At 52.0% G+C, this 20,698-nt stretch overlaps 11 protein-coding genes across 11 annotated transcripts; 6 read left to right on the top strand and 5 right to left on the bottom strand.

The window, feature by feature from the left end:
• Positions 1 to 159: 159 nt before the first annotated feature.
• Positions 160 to 1,690, top strand: N7474_002758 (uncharacterized protein; the record flags this gene model as incomplete). Its single annotated transcript, XM_057194173.1, has 2 exons — positions 160 to 353; positions 772 to 1,690. 2 exons carry the CDS (start codon positions 160 to 162, stop codon positions 1,688 to 1,690), a joined length of 1,113 nt encoding a protein of 370 aa, XP_057055528.1.
• Positions 1,691 to 2,244: 554 nt separating this feature from the next.
• On the top strand, positions 2,245 to 2,766 carry N7474_002757 (GNAT family N-acetyltransferase; the record flags this gene model as incomplete). Its single annotated transcript, XM_057194172.1, has 1 exon — positions 2,245 to 2,766. One exon carries the CDS (start codon positions 2,245 to 2,247, stop codon positions 2,764 to 2,766), a length of 522 nt encoding a protein of 173 aa, XP_057055527.1.
• Positions 2,767 to 3,134: 368 nt separating this feature from the next.
• On the bottom strand, positions 3,135 to 4,695 carry cox15 (cytochrome c oxidase assembly protein cox15; the record flags this gene model as incomplete). Its single annotated transcript, XM_057194171.1, is given in 3 exon segments — positions 3,135 to 4,242; positions 4,308 to 4,549; positions 4,564 to 4,695. The coding sequence occupies 3 exon segments, from the start codon at positions 4,693 to 4,695 to the stop codon at positions 3,135 to 3,137; spliced, it is 1,482 nt and encodes a 493-aa protein (XP_057055526.1).
• Positions 4,696 to 5,031: 336 nt separating this feature from the next.
• Positions 5,032 to 6,495, top strand: N7474_002755 (uncharacterized protein; the record flags this gene model as incomplete). The annotated part of the gene is made up of 3 exons (XM_057194170.1): positions 5,032 to 5,548; positions 5,609 to 5,692; positions 5,744 to 6,495. 3 exons carry the CDS (start codon positions 5,032 to 5,034, stop codon positions 6,493 to 6,495), a joined length of 1,353 nt encoding a protein of 450 aa, XP_057055525.1.
• Positions 6,496 to 6,974: 479 nt separating this feature from the next.
• Positions 6,975 to 7,506, bottom strand: N7474_002754 (uncharacterized protein; the record flags this gene model as incomplete). The annotated part of the gene is made up of 2 exons (XM_057194169.1): positions 6,975 to 7,319; positions 7,399 to 7,506. The coding sequence occupies 2 exons, from the start codon at positions 7,504 to 7,506 to the stop codon at positions 6,975 to 6,977; spliced, it is 453 nt and encodes a 150-aa protein (XP_057055524.1).
• A 1,072-nt stretch (positions 7,507 to 8,578) lies between these two features.
• N7474_002753 (uncharacterized protein) lies at positions 8,579 to 8,860 on the bottom strand (the record flags this gene model as incomplete). The annotated part of the gene is made up of 1 exon (XM_057194168.1): positions 8,579 to 8,860. One exon carries the CDS (start codon positions 8,858 to 8,860, stop codon positions 8,579 to 8,581), a length of 282 nt encoding a protein of 93 aa, XP_057055523.1.
• A 3,421-nt stretch (positions 8,861 to 12,281) lies between these two features.
• N7474_002752 (uncharacterized protein) lies at positions 12,282 to 12,782 on the top strand (the record flags this gene model as incomplete). Its single annotated transcript, XM_057194167.1, has 1 exon — positions 12,282 to 12,782. The coding sequence occupies one exon, from the start codon at positions 12,282 to 12,284 to the stop codon at positions 12,780 to 12,782; it is 501 nt and encodes a 166-aa protein (XP_057055522.1).
• A 76-nt stretch (positions 12,783 to 12,858) lies between these two features.
• Positions 12,859 to 13,404, top strand: N7474_002751 (uncharacterized protein; the record flags this gene model as incomplete). Its single annotated transcript, XM_057194166.1, has 1 exon — positions 12,859 to 13,404. The coding sequence occupies one exon, from the start codon at positions 12,859 to 12,861 to the stop codon at positions 13,402 to 13,404; it is 546 nt and encodes a 181-aa protein (XP_057055521.1).
• A 91-nt stretch (positions 13,405 to 13,495) lies between these two features.
• On the bottom strand, positions 13,496 to 14,181 carry N7474_002750 (uncharacterized protein; the record flags this gene model as incomplete). The annotated part of the gene is made up of 2 exons (XM_057194165.1): positions 13,496 to 13,902; positions 14,010 to 14,181. 2 exons carry the CDS (start codon positions 14,179 to 14,181, stop codon positions 13,496 to 13,498), a joined length of 579 nt encoding a protein of 192 aa, XP_057055520.1.
• Positions 14,182 to 15,013: 832 nt separating this feature from the next.
• Positions 15,014 to 15,835, top strand: N7474_002749 (uncharacterized protein; the record flags this gene model as incomplete). Its single annotated transcript, XM_057194164.1, has 3 exons — positions 15,014 to 15,029; positions 15,132 to 15,500; positions 15,591 to 15,835. 3 exons carry the CDS (start codon positions 15,014 to 15,016, stop codon positions 15,833 to 15,835), a joined length of 630 nt encoding a protein of 209 aa, XP_057055519.1.
• Positions 15,836 to 16,028: 193 nt separating this feature from the next.
• Positions 16,029 to 20,432, bottom strand: N7474_002748 (uncharacterized protein; the record flags this gene model as incomplete). Its single annotated transcript, XM_057194163.1, has 4 exons — positions 16,029 to 18,738; positions 18,788 to 18,951; positions 19,151 to 20,294; positions 20,344 to 20,432. 4 exons carry the CDS (start codon positions 20,430 to 20,432, stop codon positions 16,029 to 16,031), a joined length of 4,107 nt encoding a protein of 1,368 aa, XP_057055518.1.
• Between the last annotated feature and the right edge of the window lie 266 nt (positions 20,433 to 20,698).

Genomic DNA, 20,698 nt, shown 5'->3' with positions numbered 1-20,698 from the left:
ATGGTATCTTCTATCAAATTACCTCAGGTCCTTCTCCTCTCTTTCTCACAGACACTCTCTGTTTATCTTCTCGCTCTTGTTCTCCTCCCCTTTCCATTCCCTTTTTACTCTCCCCATAACCCTCTTTCCATCCACCAAGTATCCATACCAACCACAACAATGGACTACACCACCGTCCCTCTTCCCCAAGATCCCAACCGCCACCTCCCCTCCGTCCACGAACAGGGCATCGCCATCTTTGTCGACTGTCATCCGGGCTACTGGCTCGAGGCGGACAACGGACTCCGCTTCCAGCTCGACCCAAGCCCCATCACCAATGACTTCCCGCTGTATCCTGTTCACGGCCGGCACAGGTTTCCTGATCCGAGTCACAATGTATGTCTGTTTCTTTTCTTTTCTTCTGTCGTTCCTGCAAGCAGAGCAGAGACCGCTGGAATACGATACTTACCAATATATCTATATTGAAGGCCTACTACTCCTCCGGCTTTCGACCGGGTGGCCCTCCCATTGTGGCTGATGCGTATCTGAGCTCTCATCCTGTGGCCTACGCGGTGGTTCATCCTGTGCATGCGCGAGATGTTATTTACCAGGAGCACAGGCGCCGCGAGCCCAAGGTTGACCTTGAAGGTGAGCACCCCCAAAAAAGAAGAGAAACAAGGGAAGAAGTCGGTGATCAATCTGGTCTGCTTCATCATCTGAAGCGCATATCGATCATGAAGAGAGTAAACATGCTAACACCTACATCTCCCTCAACACAGAAATGTGGCACAGTGCAGTTACGCGCTTCAACGCATCTCTTGCTCAATCTGCTCGAAGCCAATATTCCCAGACAAGGGAGGTTCATCACAGCGCAGAGGGTCACTACTGCCCAGCACCGCAGAGGACGTACAACTATCAGTATCAATCTCGGGAGATTACCAACTCTGTGACTGTGACTCCTCCTACTCCTTCCACTGCGTCTCTCCAGCACGATAACCAGCGGCAGCAGACCCGGACTCAGCGCCAGCATCCTCGACCGCTTCGGCCCCTTCTCCCTGGAACAGAACGGCACCCACCTCTACAGTCAACCAACCCAGAACTCGTGGCAGTCCAGTTCGCCGACGTCGCCGCCCACACGGCGAAATGTGACAAGTGTGACCGCCGCAACAAGAACGGTATGACCCGCTGCCTGTCCTGTGGCTGGCAGTGCTGTCGGCCCTGCCTCGATGCGAAGGGCGATGATCGCTCGCATCGCTATCTGGGAACACTTCATACGCCTGCTTCCGAGATTCCGTCTTCTGTTGTTTATCAGCATAGAGATACACCTACTCCCACACCTACTACCACTACTGGTGCTGGTCGTAGTGCTAATGCTGCTGATCATAACCTTGGCTCCGAGCCGAGTGATTTGACACGCACATCTGATTTGTCTTCCTTGGGCGTGACGACTCCGTCTGGTTCTGGCTCTGGCTCCCGAGATGTATCCTCCCCAAGTGGCGGCGGCGATGGTAGCGGAACCAGTGGAGAGCTGCCTGAGCCAATGGATCTCGACTACGAGGGGCCGGAGGAGTCTATAAATAGCGAGGAGACGCTGTCGTGGACTTCACACAGTGGTGATGAGGGCCAGCAGAGGGCGAAGTCGGGGAGAGTTCGACGCAACCCAGGGCGCCGGGCGAGATTTTCGTCTTCGATGACTACGGATTCGAATTAGGTTGAAGAAATTGTTTATGGGTGTGTTTCTTTTGTGAGTTGGTGGAATGGGGTGAGTGCACAGATTGATCAAATGTACAACATGTACTTGGAGACTTCGTCAATAGAAGAATAATGTGATTTATTGGATTTGATGCATGTCGTTTTTGTACAGCGCAAAATGAGCACCTGTGAATTTACTGCGTTAGTTTTGCTATTCCCGGTTTAGCGCCGCCGTACCTCGTAAATCGTCACGTAAACCTCGCCTTCCCCATGAATGACTCGACCTGTCCCTTCGCGATCACTTTTCGTCAACCATATCGTTCGTTACATCCTTGGAATATCTCAGTATGTTTACAGCTTCTACCCTATATATATTCTGTCCATTGCATTGCCCTATGAACAAGGCACTCGAATCATTGCAATTCTCTGGTTGAATATTCGCTGATGCCTGAAGGGTTATTTTTGACGACGTGTAGTAGCTTAGAACGCCTCACCGTTATTGCGTAATCACCCAGTTTCAACGCATTTCGTGACCCTGTATAAGTCCTATTATGTCTATGAACATAATATAGCATGGATACTGTCACAGTCAGACTGGCAAAGGCAAAAGACGCACCGCTTCTACTAGCTGTGGAGCGCTCAGCGGCCCAAGTGTTTCTACAACTCCCGGATCTTGCATGGATCGCCAATGACAGTGTACAATCGGAGGAGCGACACCTGGAGCTAATCGAGCGCGGGGCTGCATGGGTCGCCGTTACTCCTGAAGACATACCGATTGGGTTTCTCAATGGCAAGTTGATGGACCAGGATCTCCATATAAAGGAAATTTCGGTTCAATTCGATTACCAGGGCAAAGGAATTGGCCGGAAGATGATGAGAGCAGCGAGGGAATGGGCGGTATCTCACGGCTGCCTATCTATTACCCTAACCACCTTCCGAGATGTTCCCTGGAATGAAGGATTTTATAGGTCTTTGGGCTTCACGACTTTGAAGTCCTCTGAATTGACCACATCACTGAAGAACGTTATGAAGGAAGAGGCCGATGCCGGGTTACCTATCGAACGGAGATGTGCCATGTGTTTGCGCCTATTATGAAGAGCCTTCTCTATAGATCGACCTGTGTTGAGCGTCATATATGGGTTATAGGCCGGAGTGGGTAACTGTGAGGAATATATAGTGAATACAATATCAGTCGGATAGTCGTGATTAATTGGCAGAATAGTGGTGGTACGGAGTGATGGGCGGCCGTTTCTGGCCAAAGCGATCATTTTCGCGTCCTGATATTCTAAATGTATAGTGGAGAAAAAGATACTTATAATAGTACATACAGGGGAAGTTCGAACAGCCCAGAAGATGAATGGAGATGGTACAAGACAGGTTCCACGATGAGCTACCCACCTTATGGAAACGGATCCACGATTCCACGATTGAATGGATGGCTTCGAGATACCTAATGTGTTCGGTCACAGCCTCTTGGAAGCAGCCGCGTGTGATAGCTGCTGCCCGCGAGCCTTAGCTGCCATTTGCAGCAACTTCGCCGTCCGCGACGGATGCCAGACGCGGCTACCGAGAACAAGGACCCAGGTGAGAAGAAACAGGCTTCCAGCCTGGTGGGCGGAGGCCAGAGGAGTCGGGACAAGATAGAGCAGGGTGGTGAGGCCGAGACCGACCTGCATGAAGGCAAAAGCCACAACGCCATGCACGCCCTTCTTCGCGGCTGGCGGCAGCAGACGCTTCATCGTTGCCGAGCGGCGCGTGTACGCCCAGAGACCCATGATAGCCGTGAAAGTGGTCATGGCGAGAATACGGTGATCTAGTTGGACGAGGGACGGGTTCTCGAGCATGTTGCGCCACCAGAGATCAGAACGGTCCTCGTGGCGGGAGTAGTGTGCGTCCCACAGCTCGGAACTCGGTGGTGTCAGGCCCTTGCCCATATAGGGAAACTCGTTATAGATAAGACCTGCGTCCAGGCCGGCCACCAGGCCGCCGGACATGGCAGTAACGAAAACTAGAAGAGCCAGGCCCGCGACAGAACGGCGGAAGAGTTTTAGGCGCGGATCACGCAGCGCGTCGAGCTGGCCCAGACCAGAAGTCGCATCCGCCAGAAGCCGGTGAGATCGCAGGATAGCAAGTCCGTTCCACAACATTGCGACGTAGCACGTAAACGCGGCGCCAAGGTGTGCCGTAAGCCGGTACTGGCTCACTCGCGGGTGGCTGCCCGGCGCAAAGAGGTCATCCTTCAAACCAGACTTGACCATCCACCAGCCAAGGAAGCCCTGGAATCCAATGAGACCCGCGATGCCTGCCAGGCGCCACGCCATGGGCGTGGACACCTTCTTCCGCGCGACAAAGTACACGGCGGGCAGGACAAAGGATAGCCCAACGAACCGGCCCCAGAGTCGGTGGATCCATTCCATGTAGTAGATCGACTTGAATTCAGACAGGGTCATGTGTGGGTTCAGGAGCTGGAACTCTGGAGAGGCGCGATATTTCGAAAACTCGGATTCCCAGTCTTCTGCATTCATGGGGGGCATAGAGCCGGTCACGGGTCGCCATTCGGTGATACTCAGCCTGGTAAGAATTGACTTGTCAATGAAATGTTCACAGTTCCACGACTGTGGAGGGGAAGAACATACCCCGATTCAGTCAGCCGTGTCAATCCACCAAAGACAACAATTCCGAAGACACTGGCGGCACTGCCCAGAAGCCAGTACGCGACAGATTTATCGCTGACTCTGGGGAAACTCGACTTGGACTTGGCTTCCTTAGCCCCGTTTGCAGCAGCGCTTTCAGTGGTCGATGCAGTGGCCGATTTTCTAAGACTGGATGTGAAAAACTGGCGGTTCGTGCTGTTCAGGATGGTAGTCCGGACTCGGGTCTGGGGGAAGGCACGGCGTGATATCGGCGCAAAGGTTTAGCGGCGAGGCCTTGGTTGCGCAGACATTGGCGGCAGGTGAAGAGGTCTCTGGAGAGACGAGGTGCAAGAGTGCGCCATAGCGGTAGAGCTGGTGCCAACGAGGCCATGGCGGTCGAGGGCGAGAGTGCGGAAAGGAAGAAGAAAACGCGACGAGGGAAGGAAATGTTGCGGATGGAGAGTGGGCCAATCACGACACTCCTTATTCCAGCAAGTTGTAGTCCAAGAACTGACAATAGGTATTTAACAAACGCAGCTATGGATTAATGAATTGATTAGTTAGTAAATAACAATTTTAACTAGTTGACTATTTACTGTCAGCTTTCTGACTTTCAACAAGCCGATTTTAAGCAGACCTGGGTGTCTGCCTGAGGCACCGACAGCTCTTACTCTTCGCCGCAACCTGACCTACCTTTCAACCTCGCCAAACCCTCCGCGCGCCCAACATGTCTTACGCCGTGGAATCCAAGAAGCGCAAGTTCCACCGCATGCTGGAATCCATATCCAAGCCCATCACCGACAATGTCTCCAAATCAGCAGCTTCCGCCACAACGTCCGCGACGGCGCAAGATCGCCTCCCCACGAACCTATCGATCAAGAAAGTCCGCCTAAGTAGCGGCGACCAATCGGATCTGGCTGCAGTGCGCAACTCCATCCAAAAGATCTCCCGGCCTGCACACCAGCTCGCATCCGCGTCGTCGAACAAGCGCCCCAGCTTCGTGCCTTGGGATCGCGAGCGGTTCCTGGAGCGCCTGGAGACCTTCCGGCGAGTGGACCGGTGGACCTCGAAACCGACCCCGATCAATGAGGTACAATGGGCGAAGTGTGGTTGGATCTGTACGGATACGATGCGCGTGTCTTGCATTAGTGGGTGCGGTGGCTCTGTGGTGGTTAAGCTGCCGGATGAGATTGATGAGCTGGATGGGTATGACGCGGAGAAGGTGCAGGAGCGGAAAGAAGTCCGTAAGTGGCTTACGATGGTGCAAAAGAAGGAATACGGAATGCTAAACGACGTGTTTCCAGGTGCAAAACTGGTCGAAGAATTCGCGAAATTACTACATGACGGCCATGGCGAGAACTGCCCGTGGCGGAACAGGGGTTGTGATGGTACGTCCGGCCACGATACCCGATGGATTTCCTTCTCTAACCTTTTCCTAGATACTATTCAGCATCTGCCGTTGACCAACGCCGACACTGCCCTTGCGGGGCTTCGAAAACGCTACTTGAACATGCTGCAGATGGGCGATAAGCTGCCGGCCGATGATGTTATTCAATCACCAGAGAGCTTTAAACTTGACGAGCTTTTGAAGATCCTGCCCGAGGATTGGTCGAAAACATCCGACAAACCAGCAGAGGATGGCGAAGCAGGCAACGGTAATAACCAAGACAGCGCAGAAGCTCAGCCTTCGATGGAGACTCCTCTCAATCGCGCAGCATTGACCCTAGCCTTTTTCGGCTGGGACGCGGTATCTGATGGAGCCGCGGGTCTTGTCGGCTGTGGAGCGTGCTTCCGCCGTCTTGGTCTCTGGATGTACAAGCCCAAGGCCAACGGCGATGTAACCGTCTACGCTTCCTTGGACGTGGCATTGGAGCACATGGAGTACTGCCCATGGATTGACCGGCTCTCCCAAAGCGGCACAGGCAAGCCAAACCAGAAGATGGAGGATTTACGGAGTGGCTGGGAGCTCGTGGCGCAGGCTGTGCGGGTCAAGCATCGCCGGCACCTCCGCTCAACGACATCCATGGACACAGTTCAGACGGATGCGAGTTCCGCATCGGCAGATTTTGGAGGAGATGATGAAAATGACGAGGCAAAGAAGACTGCGGACCGTGAATGGTGGGCGAAGATTCGGCGCATGAGGCAACTGTTGACTACCAAGTCGCCCCGGCGGAAGTCGGTCATTCAGTGATTCCTTTTTTTCATTCCTAGAAGCGTTCAGAAGGTTGCATTCGGCGTTATATCAGGATAGGGGATATTTATTCTTTTTTTGGGCCCCTGTTGCTCACTCACCTTTGTTCGATACACCCGCCTAGACCTTTCCTGTCCAGATTGAAGAGATCGAATTTTTGGCACTTGCCTTAGAATTACTAGTGCTCGGGTTGCCATATTATACGTGGAGAGCTAAACGCTGTTAGAACTTTTAGGTAGAGTACTGCGATCATAGTATGGCTGATTAGGCAAAGTAAAAGTGCTGGGTCTATGGAACTATCTGGTCTAACTATCTTTAACATGCGGTCTCTCTGGCATCCTAGAAGAACCAATCTATTCCTTTTTGATGTTGTGGGGTGGGAGGTCATGTGTCACCGATCATCATGCATTAGAAGTCTTCTTCATCCTCGTGGACATAGACTTCATTTCCTTTGCGAGATAGTCGGCACTTTCCACCATCTAAGTTGTCATCTCGAGAGAATCGCTGCTATCGCCCTCACTGACGGGCTGCTTCCCCATCTTCTGGGCTTCCTCCTCGGTCTCCTTCTGCTTGATCTTGGCAAGATCAAGCTCGATCTTGATGGCGGGGTAGGCGTAGCGTTGGGTAAGGCAAGCGAGCAGCGAAGCCAGGCAGGCCAGTCCCCCCCTGTCAGATACGGCATGCAGGCCAATCCCGACTTGCAAACATACTCGCAAATCACTGGTGACGGGGAGGTAGGAGGTGATGGTAGCGAAGGCGATGGGGAAGAAGGCGGCGCAAGTCACCTGGGTGATGCTGAGGGCATTCTGCGGCCATATTCTCAACTAAAAAACACATCACAATTTTCATCTTGTTTCGCATCCCAGGCCTTTCCAGTTCGTCATCATCTGATTCTCGAGCTACTGTCCTGTGGGATGATTGTGTTTTGGTGTGGATTTCACTTATGCAGAAGAAGAGGGAGACGAGAACGAGTAGCAGGAGGAGTAGCAGGAGGCGGCTGCCTGTGCCCATCGTGGTAGCAGATGGGGTGGTGATGGTGGCAGGTGGGAAGTTGTTGGTGAGAGGTAGGAGGATGTGGGTGGAAGGTACAGAAGATTGTTGTTGGGGAAGGTGCGAGTGTAGTTGGGCTCGTTGGGGTTATGGTGGTTAGGGTTATATTTTGCTCAGAATTGGGACAGTATTCTTAGTCTATACCGTCATTTTCCCATCTCAACAATGGAAACAACAACAAACAAGGTAATAGACATACTGGAGCAGATGTACTTTCTCTGAGTCATGGGACCAGCTCTTATAGCCGCCTCAATAAGTTCGAGAAGAATATATCTACCTAGTATGTTTATGTTGTAGTTGGTTGTCGATCCGCCCCACACAGTAAACGATTATTGGCTATAACGGTTGAACCTAAATGTCCTGTCAAATCCAGCATGCACGACATCCCAACATGGAAGTCCAAAATCCCGAGTGAAATAAATCTCTTCTTCTCTTGTAAAGGACTATATGGCAAACAGCTTGAATACTCAACCTATTTACGTAAGCTAAATCAGGCTAGTAATTAGAGGGCCGAATTTGGTAACCTCACGTATGAAGGAGTGCAGCGTCGGTGATGGGGTTCGGGTGCAGAACCGTGTGCCTCTACCATACAAGGAGTTGAAGCGGTTATGTTTATTTACTCTGAACCGCCAGCTGTGCTAACAACATTGATCTAGGATGTCGCCAAAGAGGTCATCATGTAAAGACTGGTCAGGATCTTTGGTCTCCTATTTGGACTTTTGACGAAATAACCATCATTTCTTCCCGCCATTGGGCATTCGATGCAGCTATGATAATTATATCCTGTCATGCCATTTACTTCACCGTAGCGTCTATTTGTAAATGAAAAAGAAATTGAGCAGTGTTGACTCATAGAAAATCGCATTTTCAGCGTCTATGTCATGGAATGATGCTCGCTAAGGCATCATTTTAGGGTACTATCCGTTATGTACATAGTTCATGACCTCATCCATTCCCTGCTAAAAGGGGAAGTTGAAGAAAGCAAATCCCAGAAATCCGTGTTCCCGTTGTAGTAAAATAGTAGCAAACCCCATCATGTGTCGCCGCCCCCGGTGGCGGGTTCTTTTCCCTTGTCGCCTTCCTTCTTCTGGTCCTCGGCAAGCTTGAGGGAGATCTTGGCAGCCGGATATGTATACCGGGCGGCGACAAAGCACGAGATGCCCGCGGCGACAACGCCCAGGAGCCCGGCGACAGCTCCCAGGAGAGCCGTCGCGAATGGGTACCAGTTTTGTCCCTCCTTGCTGCCACACTTGCAGACTACGGGCTCTGTGGACGGCATTGGTAACAACGCAGTGGTGGGGAGGGAGACGGTCATCGTATTGACCGCGGCGAGGGTGGTGGTGATGGACGCGAGGGTGGCTCCCTGGGGGACGCTCAAGGCCTTTTGTGGTCAAATTTTCAACTATCAAAAACATCATAATAAGCACTGTACATTTGGTCATCTTGTTTCGCATCCTAAAGCCTTTCCAGTTTATTATCATCAAGGTTCGGTTCTCATCATGAGGGTCCCAAGTTATCGTCATATCGACTTGAGACACCTCTTCAGATATATGGACCTTTCATCTGATTTTCGAGCTCCTAGTCTGTAAGATGCTTGTTTTGGTGTAAATTTCACTTACAAAGAGAAACGCGAGCAGGACAGCAAGAGGAGGAGGGACCATCGTGGTGGTGGCGGCTACTGGGTGTGTGTGAGAGTAAGAGAGAGAGAAAGTGTGCGTGGGGGGGAGCGAGAGAGTGAAACAGAGTATATGTGAGTGTTGATGTGTATTGGTAAGTGTGGGCTAGAAAGAAACACCAAGAAGCGTTGACCCCGACAAGAAAGAGGACCAAACCTGCGGCACATTCATCATCGGGGGCAACATCAATATATTATCGCAGGACCATGGAGTCAGTTCTTAAGACCGCCCCAATAAAGCCAGACGGGATATAAATGCCCTATTCTAATATGCAAACGCCAAATTCAACCTAGTAAACGGTTGGAGTAATAAGGGATAACCTTGAATAACCGGCTTCACCATGTCAACTTGGTATTCAACGAGCTCGCACTCGCAAGACCTTGCCAGTCTTTTACCGGAGCACTTTTCTCAGGTTTTTATTTTAGAGGTGCTTACTAGAGGCAATCCGCAGCCGTCCTTTGGTTGACCAGGTTTCTTGAGACTATTTACGTCTTCGTGCGTCTCAATCCCAATGCCTGAGACGTTGTGGTACAGGTTGGAAGTGGTGTGCCGCGTACTGTCAACCGTGCAAAATACGGTTCGGAGCTGAATTCCTGCCTTTGGCACTTTTGAACTAGTGGTATAGTTTGCACACATTTTGGACGAGATGTATGTTGGTTAGAGCTTGCAAAATGGTCGAAAGATTTATCACAATCTGCAATAAAATTACAGCAGTGACCATAAGAGTAGATATAAGTGGGGGCCCGAGCAATATCCACATTCGAGTATTTTGATACTTCACTATCTAGATAGTAAAGAAAGAAGCGAACAGAATATTTGATGCTGTAAGCAGAAAATTAGAAGCAGAAAAAGATGGTAAAAGCCCTGAATGTAATGAAGTAGCAAATAAATATTGCACATGAAAAGGATTAGGCCTGCAAATCTAGGGCTGATTCTTTTTCAGTTGAAATGAAGTGGTTGGTGCAATGGACCCCCAAGTCAGACGGGTCTAGGCTGGTGTATCAGCAGAAGGGGAAAGACAGAGGCCGAAAAGAATGTATATACCCTATTTTGGTTTGCTATCAGATGAGGTGAGTGAGACTTGTGGCACGCCATCTTCTAACCCTACGTACCTGTGATGCACTCTTAAAAGAGGTGTTCAGACAGCTATGGTGGGTTAGTCATCTTACCCACCACATCCCCATTTTTACAGAGTGAGTGTGGATTGAGCAGAATACTTAGTTTTATCATCTGTCGTCATCCTCTTACGAATTCAAAATTATCATCTCACAATTCTCTGAAAAGTTTTATCGATTCCGCTCCTGGCAATTCACAGTCAGTCCGATCCGTTTCCGAACCCAGCTGTCGAACATCTAAACTATCACCTCGCCTTCTGTCTTTTCCAGGTCAACGCTTCCCCCTCAACTTCATACCCAAAGCCTGGAAGGAATTCAAGGGAAGAAATCCCTAACCGACAGATCTGACCGTTGCGGTATATACTGGCATGCTCGTCGGTGCCATCTTCTGGGGATTTTCCGCCGACATCATTGGGTGGCGCTTTGCCTTCAATGTGTCCCTCTTCATCTCGTCCATCTTCACCGTTATTGCGGGGCCTCGCCCTCGTGGATTGTGTTGGAATTGTTTGTTTCCTTGAGTGCATTCGGCTCCGGGGGTAACCTGGTCCTGAACACCACCTTGCGTTTGGAATACTTGCCTAGCAAGAGTCAGTGGATGCTGTTCCTCCTTGCGGCGTGGTGGGGTGAGATTCTTCTTCTCGGTTGCCCGTGAGGCCGCGACACCATGTGGGCTCTCTACGTTCGTTGCACCTCTTTGGTCTCTCCCTTATGGGGAAGGTGTTGCACTCCACGCCCTGAGCCCACCGAGCCGAATACGCTAGCCGCTCTCCCTGCCGAACTATTATTATCAATATCCAAATTCCTCTCTCTAGACGATCTGATTTGCTTTTCACTCTGCAATCATTTACTCTTCGCGGTCCTTCACAGTCAAAAGACACGTCGACCACCATCAACAGGAAGGGATAAACTTCCACTATTACAGCGCCTGGAACGAGATCTACCGCACTACTTCATTTGCTATGTTTGCCATCTTCTTCATCGGTACGATGTCTCAGAGGGCTTCCGCCTCGCTGGTTCAGTATGGGAGCAAGTCAGTGGCCTTCGTTGTTTACGAAAAGACGCGCCGGAGCTGCGCTGGTTGATTGTGGGAAGAAACCGTCCAATATGGTTTCATGCCCACTACGAACTTTACTTTCTTCACCTTCAGCTTGCTATGAAAAGGTTCCATTACGGTCCCCAGTTTGGAATAAGCACCGAATCCTTATTCTACACCCAAGTCCGGCACTACCACCACCGAGAAGGATCAGTCGACCATGAAATACCCTTCCTCTTTTCGATTGAAGCAAAGATCTGTTCCAAGCCGCTAGGTCTATTTCTAAGGATGCAAGACATCATGCTCGTTAGCAGGCAACCGTTAGATCTACAATTCTTTTGTCCAGAAGTTGGAAAATCGGGTGGTTACCCACTAGTTTTCCGTATTTGCAGACATGTATCGCACCAAGATCTTGCTCGTTTGGTTGCTTCTATTCTGGAGGTCTATGGTGGTGGAGAGAATGCCCCTTCTTCCAGTTATACTTGTCACCGATGCGGCACAGATTACCAACTTGAAATCTGTGAATTCGGCTCGGGTCTAGCTCTGATTATTACAAGGTGGATTAACCTAGGCCCTGGTTTAACTCCAGACGACCCCCGATGGAGAGTCCATTGCGAGGAGTCATTAAACAATCAACCGGTAACACTAGGCCCAAATGATCTGGTAACTAGTGCTCGAGCCTGTTTTGAGAATGACTCGCCTCGATCCTTGCATGATCTACGGTCCTGCAATCTTTCCTATCTGAAAGATCGCCGATACAAAAAGCTCATGCGTCAACCGAAGCGAGGCGTTTGGTACTTGACGTATAAGCAGGGCTTCTCTACGTCGATGACAGACAGGATCTCCAGGTGGAGAATCTTTTCTTCGCTGTGTGATGTTGCCCATTATGTCAGCCATACGATATTGGGTATGATGTTGGGTGTGATCTTTGCCGTGATGTTGACGGTGATGGTGACTGCGATGGCGGCCGACGTTAGCTATTACGATTTTGGCCGCCGTGCGATATTGCCTGCAATATGCTCTGTGACTACGACTGTGACGTTGACTGTGATCTATGCTGCGATCCTGACTCAGATGCTGGTTGATGCTGGCCAAGATAACTTTGCCTGCCGTGTGTTATTGGCTGCGACATTGGCCACGATGCTCATTGTGGCCTTCGTTGCGATGTTGGCGGTGACGCTGCCTGAAGTTGATCATGATTTTCTTGCTCGCGATCCGGTGTTGCCCACGATGTTGTGTTTGATATCCAGCATGATGTTCACTATGATGGTGACGCTGATGACGCTGATGATGATATTTGACTTGTTTCGACTCTCAGAGCTTGAGTCCTCGACCTCTAAACTAGTCAGCCACTGCAATCCCCGAGCAATTAACGAGCATAGACGTGGTTTTGTGAGGAGATGGCTGTCTTAACTTGCTTCTACACCTGAACCTCACAGTCTTCGACCTCTGCACCAACCAGCCACTTGAATTCCCACAACCAACAAACATGGATGATGTCTTGAAAGAACTGGCAGCCCGATACGCGGCCTTGGAGATCCACGATGACACCCCGATGAAAATCGACAACCTCGTTGCCAGCCTGGAAGAACACCAGGAGATGATCAACACTCTAGGCGAGCTGAAACAAAACCTCGCTGAAATTCGAGAGGAGTGCAACAGACATCGCCTGGTCACAGCACCAACCACGATCAATGGACTGGATTACGATCTTCTTCTTGCCGTCAACAGCTGGGTCCGCATGGCTATCGCTCAGATATCATCATGGCCTGATACCCTTCAGCAGCAGCCCGGACTGGGAATCGAGAGCCAGGTTGAGGAGATCAGAGCTTCGCTTCAGAAGTTTTGGATTGTGGTTCGCGATTTGTACCCTCGAGTTCCGGAACATCTCATTGAATGTGCCCCTGCATATTGGATGGACTTTTTGGAGGCTATCTCGATCATACTGCAAATTCGTCTATCGCAGATTTTCAATGATGCTTTCTTGCGCTCCGGTATTACTGATGAACAGGAGGGAAATCCTGTGGTGGAATGAAGGTACGAGGGATTCGACTTGATTTATCTATTATGTTGTGTTGTTGCCAGCGGCTTTGGCATGGCGTTGGAGCCAAGCAAGACGATTCATATTAAGCATCTATTCTGAACTTCGAGTTTGACCACGTATTCTCTTCCTGGTCTTTCAAAATGAGGGCACACTGTCCGAATCCGATGCAGTGGTAGTACTTTGTTGCAGTTGGTTGTAGATCCGCCACACCCGGACCGGCGTTATCAGTCTGCTGCCTCAGCTTCTCTCTGTTCTTCTCTGGATCGGACTGCCACGATTCCTGTTTGCTTTCCATCTTATGAAGACGTAAATGTACGCCATCGACTTTGTTGTTCACCCGAATCACCTTCGTTTCAATTTTCAGGTGTTTGGTCCACGTATGCGTGTCGCCTATTATCAAGCTGCTTTCCTCCTCGGTGGCGGGTTCCTTTCCCTTTTTGGCCTCCTCCTCGGCTTCATTTTTCTTCATCTTGGCGAGCTCAAGGCCATCTTGTCAGTTGGGAAGGTGTGCCGGAGTTGGACATAGCACGTGAGCAATGAGGCCATCCAGGCCAGCATTCGTATCGCAACGGGGATCCAGGATGGTCCCAACTCACACACGCATTCATAGGTGACAGGGTTTTGCGACGGCACGGACAACACACTAGTGACGAGGAGGGAAGAGGTGATGGTGCTGAGGGCGATGAGGATGGTGCCCGAGGTGACGGAAGCTACCTGGGGATGCTCAGAGCCTTTCGTGGGAATAGTTTCAACTATCAAAAACATCATAATAAGCACTATACATTGGGCCGTCTTGTTTTGTATCCCAGACCTTTCCAGTTTATTATCATCAAGATCCCGTTCTCATCATGAGGATTCCCAAGTCATCGTCAGATCTACTTGAGACGTCTCTTCAGATATGGGCCTTTCATCGTATCAGGAGGCGGCTGTGTGTGCTCATCGTGGCCGTAGATCTGGTAGTGGTTGCGGTTATGATTATAGGTGGGAAGTTATAGGTAAGAGGGTGCAGGTGGGAGGTTGTGGGTGAAAGGAGTGGAAGGTTCTCAAGAACATGGAGATGGGGAAGACGCCCAGGTCCGGTCCCGATGATCGCTGGGGTGTTTCTGCGTTCCGACATGCGACACAGGCTGAACGCATTGTAGCTTTTCAGGGTCTTGCCAGCTTTCTTAACGATTCATCAACTGGGAATTCTTTGATACCCTTCACCTCTGGCCGAAGCACTCGCAAGGTTATGTATTCCCTCAGGGCCATTTTCGAGGCAGAAGGCTGATGTGTGTGACCATCGTGGCAGCAGATGTGGTGGTGGTTGTAGGTAGGAGGTTGTAGGTGGGAGGTGGCTACCAACAACAAGGTATACTTGCCTGTATTTATACCTTGCTGTAGTTGGTTGTCGATCCGCCCCACTCGGTAAACGATAATTGCGTGGGCTTGCGTTATCAGTCTGCTGCCTCAAGCTCTCTCTCTCTCTCTCTCCCTCCACTTCCTTCCACTCCAATTCCGCAAACAATCCTGTGTCACATCTCTCCCCAACCCAGCCCATCCCGGGCTCATCACTCCTTGTCTTCCCCTTGGTTCTTCCTACCAGAGAACCACCGCCAAGATGTCCACCTACGAAAGTACGCCGGCCCCCAGCACCTCTACTCCCTCCAAGAAACCCTCCCCCCTTCCAATCCACCAGAGGGAAAAGAAAACACAACTAACATCCCAACCCAATCCAGTCGAGCACAACACAACCGACCCCTCAACAACGACCCAAGCCCCTCGCCGCCGCCGCCCCGACCTCTCCACCTTTTTCGCAACCCTCTCCGAAATCACCCCCGGCCCAGACCACCGTCCGCATGCCGTGCCCGTACCCGGCGATGTGAGCGCCGCGTTCTACAGCCTCGCCGAGGCGCTGGAGGTCATGCGCCGCGACGCAGATGTTGGCGGTGGTGCAGACCCCGCAATTCCCACTGCTGCGACGGAGGGACAAGAGACCGGCGCCGGCGTAGATCGCGATCTATTGACGCAGATGATCCAAACGCTGCTACAGGAGGCGGATACGCCGCCGCGGGAGGTGGAGGGTGTTAGTGAGGAGTTTTGCGACAGTATGATATAGCTTCTTTCCTGTTTCCTTCCTTCCCTTGTTAATTCATTCATTGCAGTGCTCGACCGCGTCCCCAAATCATCCCTAACAGCCACCCAAACCTGCCCAATCTGCAACAACCCCTTCCTGGAAGACGAATACCCGCTCGTCGTCCAGCTCCCCTGCCACCCGACGCACCTGTTCGATCTGGAATGCGTGCGGCCCTGGCTGCGGCTGCGCGGGACATGTCCGCTGGATCGGGTGGATTTTGCGAAGCAATTACGGGAAAAGGCGGAGGAGCGGAAGAAGATCGTTGAGGAGGATGAGGAAGAGGAGTGGGATGGCATGTACGGGTGATTTCTGTCAATATACACCAGATACCATTGGCTTCATTAGCAAAGAACATTGGAAGAGAAAGCTGTATCTTCATGAGGCAGTTGATCATGGAAATAAACGGAAATAAGAGCAAGGATTCATTCCATATACATGCTACTTCATATCGTCATAGCTATAATGTGGTCTGGGTTTCAGCCCAGACAGACCATCTAATCTACTCGTGGATCAACAGGCCACCATCCTTGGGCCGAATAGCCAGCTTACCAGCCTGGTCAATCATAGCCTGAACGCCACTGCGTTCCAAAACACCTCCCTCGTCCTTAACGACCTCGCGCGCCTCCAACTCCTCAATCAGGCGCTGGTTCTCGCGGTTCCCCTCCAGCAAGAACTTCAGACACATAACGGCGTGCTCCTTGATGTAGGGGTTATGCGCATCGAAGGCCGTGCAGCAGAGGATAGCCTCGACGCCGCCATGTCGACGAATCTGCTCCTGCACCTCGGGACATTTCCAGACGAGTGACGAGAGAACGAGGACGACGAGTTTCTTGAGGTTGCGCCATTCGAATTCAGACGGGTCTTCTGAGATGGGTGGGGAGTCCGGGCGAGAGTCCACGCTGGCGGCGCAGGTGTCAATGGGATCTGGGTCGCTGGGGTCGTAGGGCCGCTCGACGGCCACGGGGGCGGCGGGAAGGGCAGACTCGGCGGTGCTGGGCGAGGTGCTGCGTGGGGGTGGGGGAGGCGGCGGGACAGAGCCAAAGGATAGAGAGTTGAGCTGGCCCTTGGGGATGCTGGCTTCCAGCTCCTTGATGAGAGTTACCAGGTCGTAGACAATCTCCCATTTCACGAGCAGGTTCTTCCAGTCGTTGTTCTCTGTGAGCACGGCGAAGAACTCCAGGAATTGGTAGACGCCTTCGTACACCCGTTCCATGTCCCACAGATTCAGGGGAAAGTCCTCGGGCAGGGCCATACCGTCGCGGATCTGGCCTTGCAGGTAGATCAGGGCGCAGGTTTCGGGGATGATGTTACCGCGGAAGATGGTGAAGATGTATCGCACGGTCAAGATGTCGACGCGCGACAGCGGCGAGGGAACGCGCTTTTGCGAGGAGCCGGTGACTGGAGATGGGGAGTACTTGGAGCGGAAGATGTGGGTGAGGATTTTGATGACCACCGCCTGCGCAGGAGAAATGATGTCCTTGGGCTGGCCAAAGTCCGAGTATGCGTGAGACATGAGTCCATTCTTGAGCACGGCTTCCATGATCTGGACCATCATCTTGAAGTAGAGCTCGTCGTCAGGGAGATCCCAGGCCGCAATGAAGATCAGAAGCTCGCGCAGCAGGTTTCGGCCCGTCTCCTGGGTGAGCAAAACATGACACCGCATGGCCTGCATGTTCCGAGAACCATTGCGTTCGCCTCCCTTCAACCCAAAGCTGTCGACGATGCCGGCCTGGACAATCATAGGCAGAGCTTCGATCTCCGCTGGGCCCAAAACAAGAGGAATATCGGTCAGAAGGCCACGCTGTTGATCGCCTGGTCGACCCCGGTAGTCGTCGTCGTCCTCATCGTCTTCTTCCTCGTCCTCCTCGATACTTCCGTCGGCGACAGCTTCCAAGCTACGCGAGTCATCATCGCCCACTGTCCGTACATCGCCGTGGTCGTGATCGTGGTCGTGGTGGTCGTGGTGGTCATGATCGTGGTCATGGTCATGTTCGTGGTCGTGGTCGTGATCGTGGTCGTGATCGTGATCATGATCGTGGTCATGATCATGGTCGTGGTCGTGGTCATAGTCTCCATCCGGATCACCGCCAAGCTGGGACGACTCCTGCAGCCGTGCCATAAGTTCATCCTTGGCTTCTTGAAGCGTCTCAGCCGCAGACTGCGCTGACCGTGGCATGCTGGTGTCTTCTTCCGTGACCGGTGCATCCACAGCAGCAAGAGCACCAAACTCATTGAGGTCTGGCATATCAGCCCAGCAGATGCGCGGGTACCCAGCGGTGTAACTGCGGTCGATCGTCAGAATCGGTCGCTTACGCGGTGGTTCATCTTCAGGAAGCGCAGGCGGGAGATCGCGAGCGCGGTCTTGAAGATCGGACCATCCATCGACCTTGGCGCCCAGGATAGCTGTCAACGCAGCGCGGATCTCCTTCACTTGTATCGGATCCTTGCCCATTTCCTGGATGGCAGTCAAGTCTCGGCCTAGTAGATTTTCCATGTGATCCTTAATGTTGGCGAGAAGCAGCATCGCCGCTTCTTCCTTGATCGTGGCTGGCTCCCGAGGGAAGTTCGAAATAGTCTCCAGTAACAAGTCCTCGGCGGTCTGGTCATATAATGCCCGAATGGGAGGGTTCACCACGCGTTCTCCAGTCTTTACTATGGGTGCCACTCCCTCCGCGCGAACACCGGTCTGGTCCAACGGCTCCTTGGGCTGAATGATGTTCGAGTCACCAGTGGAATGATAGCCAAAAAGATCCAGCCAGAGCACCATCTTCCGTTGTTCGTTATGCATGACGAAGTTGTGCAGGTATTGGAGGCAGGTAATCAACAGCCGCTTGTACAGGTTGACCACTTTCTGCCACCGTTCCTCATTTCGTGCATTTGTTTCTCCATCGAAGCCACGAGCCGTTACGCGCACGCAGGTGTCAATCAGGGCGAGAATCCTCTGGTCGAACCCTTTCTCCGCGGCAAGATTCTGTGCTTTCTTTGTTGTTGCCAGAAGGTTGCGCGCGATGGTGCATAGGTCATTTAGACGCTCGATGTCCTTGACGAGCGAGAAATAATGGAATGCGATGAGGTTGGAGGAGGAGTGGTCGTAGTTTGCCGAGGCAGGGTTTTTCCACGCAAATGACTGTGACTCGAGGACGGGGATCGCGTTGGTGAGGACGTCCGTGAGGCCTTTCCAGATGTCTGGCGACATGCCGAGATTGTGCCTAGCAAGACTATTAGCACTGACAATCACAAGAACGACAAGGTACCTACCGAACATCGCTCTCCTGGTGTGTCTTGTACAAGATCTGCTTTCCGGCGGCCAGCATGTGCTCCAGACGCTTGTCGTCGATCATGCCTCGAGTCTCGTAATGGCTCAAAGTGCCAGCCAGGATGACCTTGAGCATTAGCTCCGCCGGAGTGCAACGGGGTTTGAGCTCCGCCATTCTGCCTGGAAGGTTGGACGTGACAGGAACGAAAGGGTGTGGGTGAGGAAGAAAGTTGGAGGTCGGGAAAATTTCCGCCCGCAGAATTTGGTCCCGCTATTCGCTGGGATCAACTATGTACGTATAGTTACACTCCGGACTATGAAAAAGATGCATAACGTCAATAAATTCGTTATTGTCATTATTGTACCGAAAATCCCATGGCATCTCGCAAATTAAGCCAAAATCCCATGTCATAAATATTGTCCACATCCCGCATACTACGCAGTCGCCTCCACCGCACATCCACCGGTGCGTCAGGCCGACCCTGATGGGCGATCCGATTGGAGGTAGTTGCCAACACGTATTCGCCTCGTGGAGGTTCGTTGTCAGTGACCAGAACCTGATCGCTGTGGACCGGCCAGTTTGACGGCGAGGATAGCCCAAAAACCTCATCCCGGTTGGCCTTGTAGACGAACCCATCGAGAACATCTTCCTTCCAGTCCGACCACTTGGCGCTCTCGTTGGTCGTCATGCCCGCCCAGATGAGGTAGGTATGGTAGACAAGAAACGCGACGGCCAACGGGGCCGTCATGAGCATCAACAAAAACACCGCCCCGATCTTGGGATCGAGGGTAATAACCGAAGTCCAGACATTAAGATAGATTATCCAGCTCTCCCGCATTTCTTCGTGCACATCGGGCAACACGTACTGCTCCAGAGTCTGGCAGAGCAGCGAATAGCCCAGGACGGAGCCGTAGATCAAAAGTACGGAAAGGGACAGCAGCAGCAAGAGGAAGTAGGGGTAGTTTTGAGCCCCGACGCAGTTCATCAGCCACACGCAGTGGTGGTCATGTCTTGACACGCAGGCCCTGCAGATGCTGCAGTGTTTGCTACGGGCCGGTTTGAGGAAGTGGCAGGTGCTGCAGTGATTCCCTGGGTGGAAGAGGACCCGGTCGTAGGGATACCGCTTCATCTCTTCTTCGTGGTTTTGCGAGGTGATGAAGGCCTTGGTCACCACACACTTGTAGATGAGGAAATACGGTGCAGTGACCACGGCGAGCACCCAGGGCTTGTGAGAGCTTGATATCCGGGGCCAGGCCGGTGGCAGGAAGATATACTCACCAATTAAGAGCAGGGACAAAAAGAAAATCTCAAACGGAGTTAGTATGGTCGCTTTCTGATGGGTGTTACCACTCACCAAGACTAATGGATGATTTTCGCTCAGGACGTAACTGCCGGATCGTTTCCAAAGCCACACCACTCGTCCTCCGAGCAGGCGAGAGTCGATGAAGATAATTCCATTAGGGATATATATCCACAGGGCTCGGTGTAGAAAAGCCACGGGAGTTTTGCTGGGACGAAGGTTAGTTTTGCTTTCACCACAACTCGGGGGCGTCTCACCGGAATAGCGGCAGCCTGCCGAAGAGGGCAATGAAGACAAACGCCGAGATCCCCAGGATAGTCAGGGCCACAGTCCGAAGAGTTCCCATTCTGACGGGGAATGAACTATCCCAGTAACGTGCATCGAAAGAAAACAAGACTTGGTGTTGATGCGGCTGTCAGGCACCACGCGGTCATGTGACCAGGCGTCACGGTCCCTGGGCCCAACCAAGATAGACCTGCTTTCATTCATCCATTCATACCTCAACGTCACTTCTTGAACATCAACCGGCCAGAGATCTCTAGACAGATCAGCCCGTTTGACTGACCACGTCTGTCCAGAGAGCATGCCCCTGCGATACGGGGACATGTGACG

Source organism: Penicillium riverlandense, assembly GCF_028828495.1.
Source record: "Penicillium riverlandense strain IBT 135883 chromosome Unknown utg000002l_segment0_segment0, whole genome shotgun sequence".
Classification (NCBI taxonomy): Eukaryota; Fungi; Ascomycota; class Eurotiomycetes; order Eurotiales; family Aspergillaceae; genus Penicillium; species Penicillium riverlandense.
The sequence above is the reverse complement of the archived record's forward strand: the minus strand, read 5'-3'. Positions and strand labels throughout refer to the sequence as shown.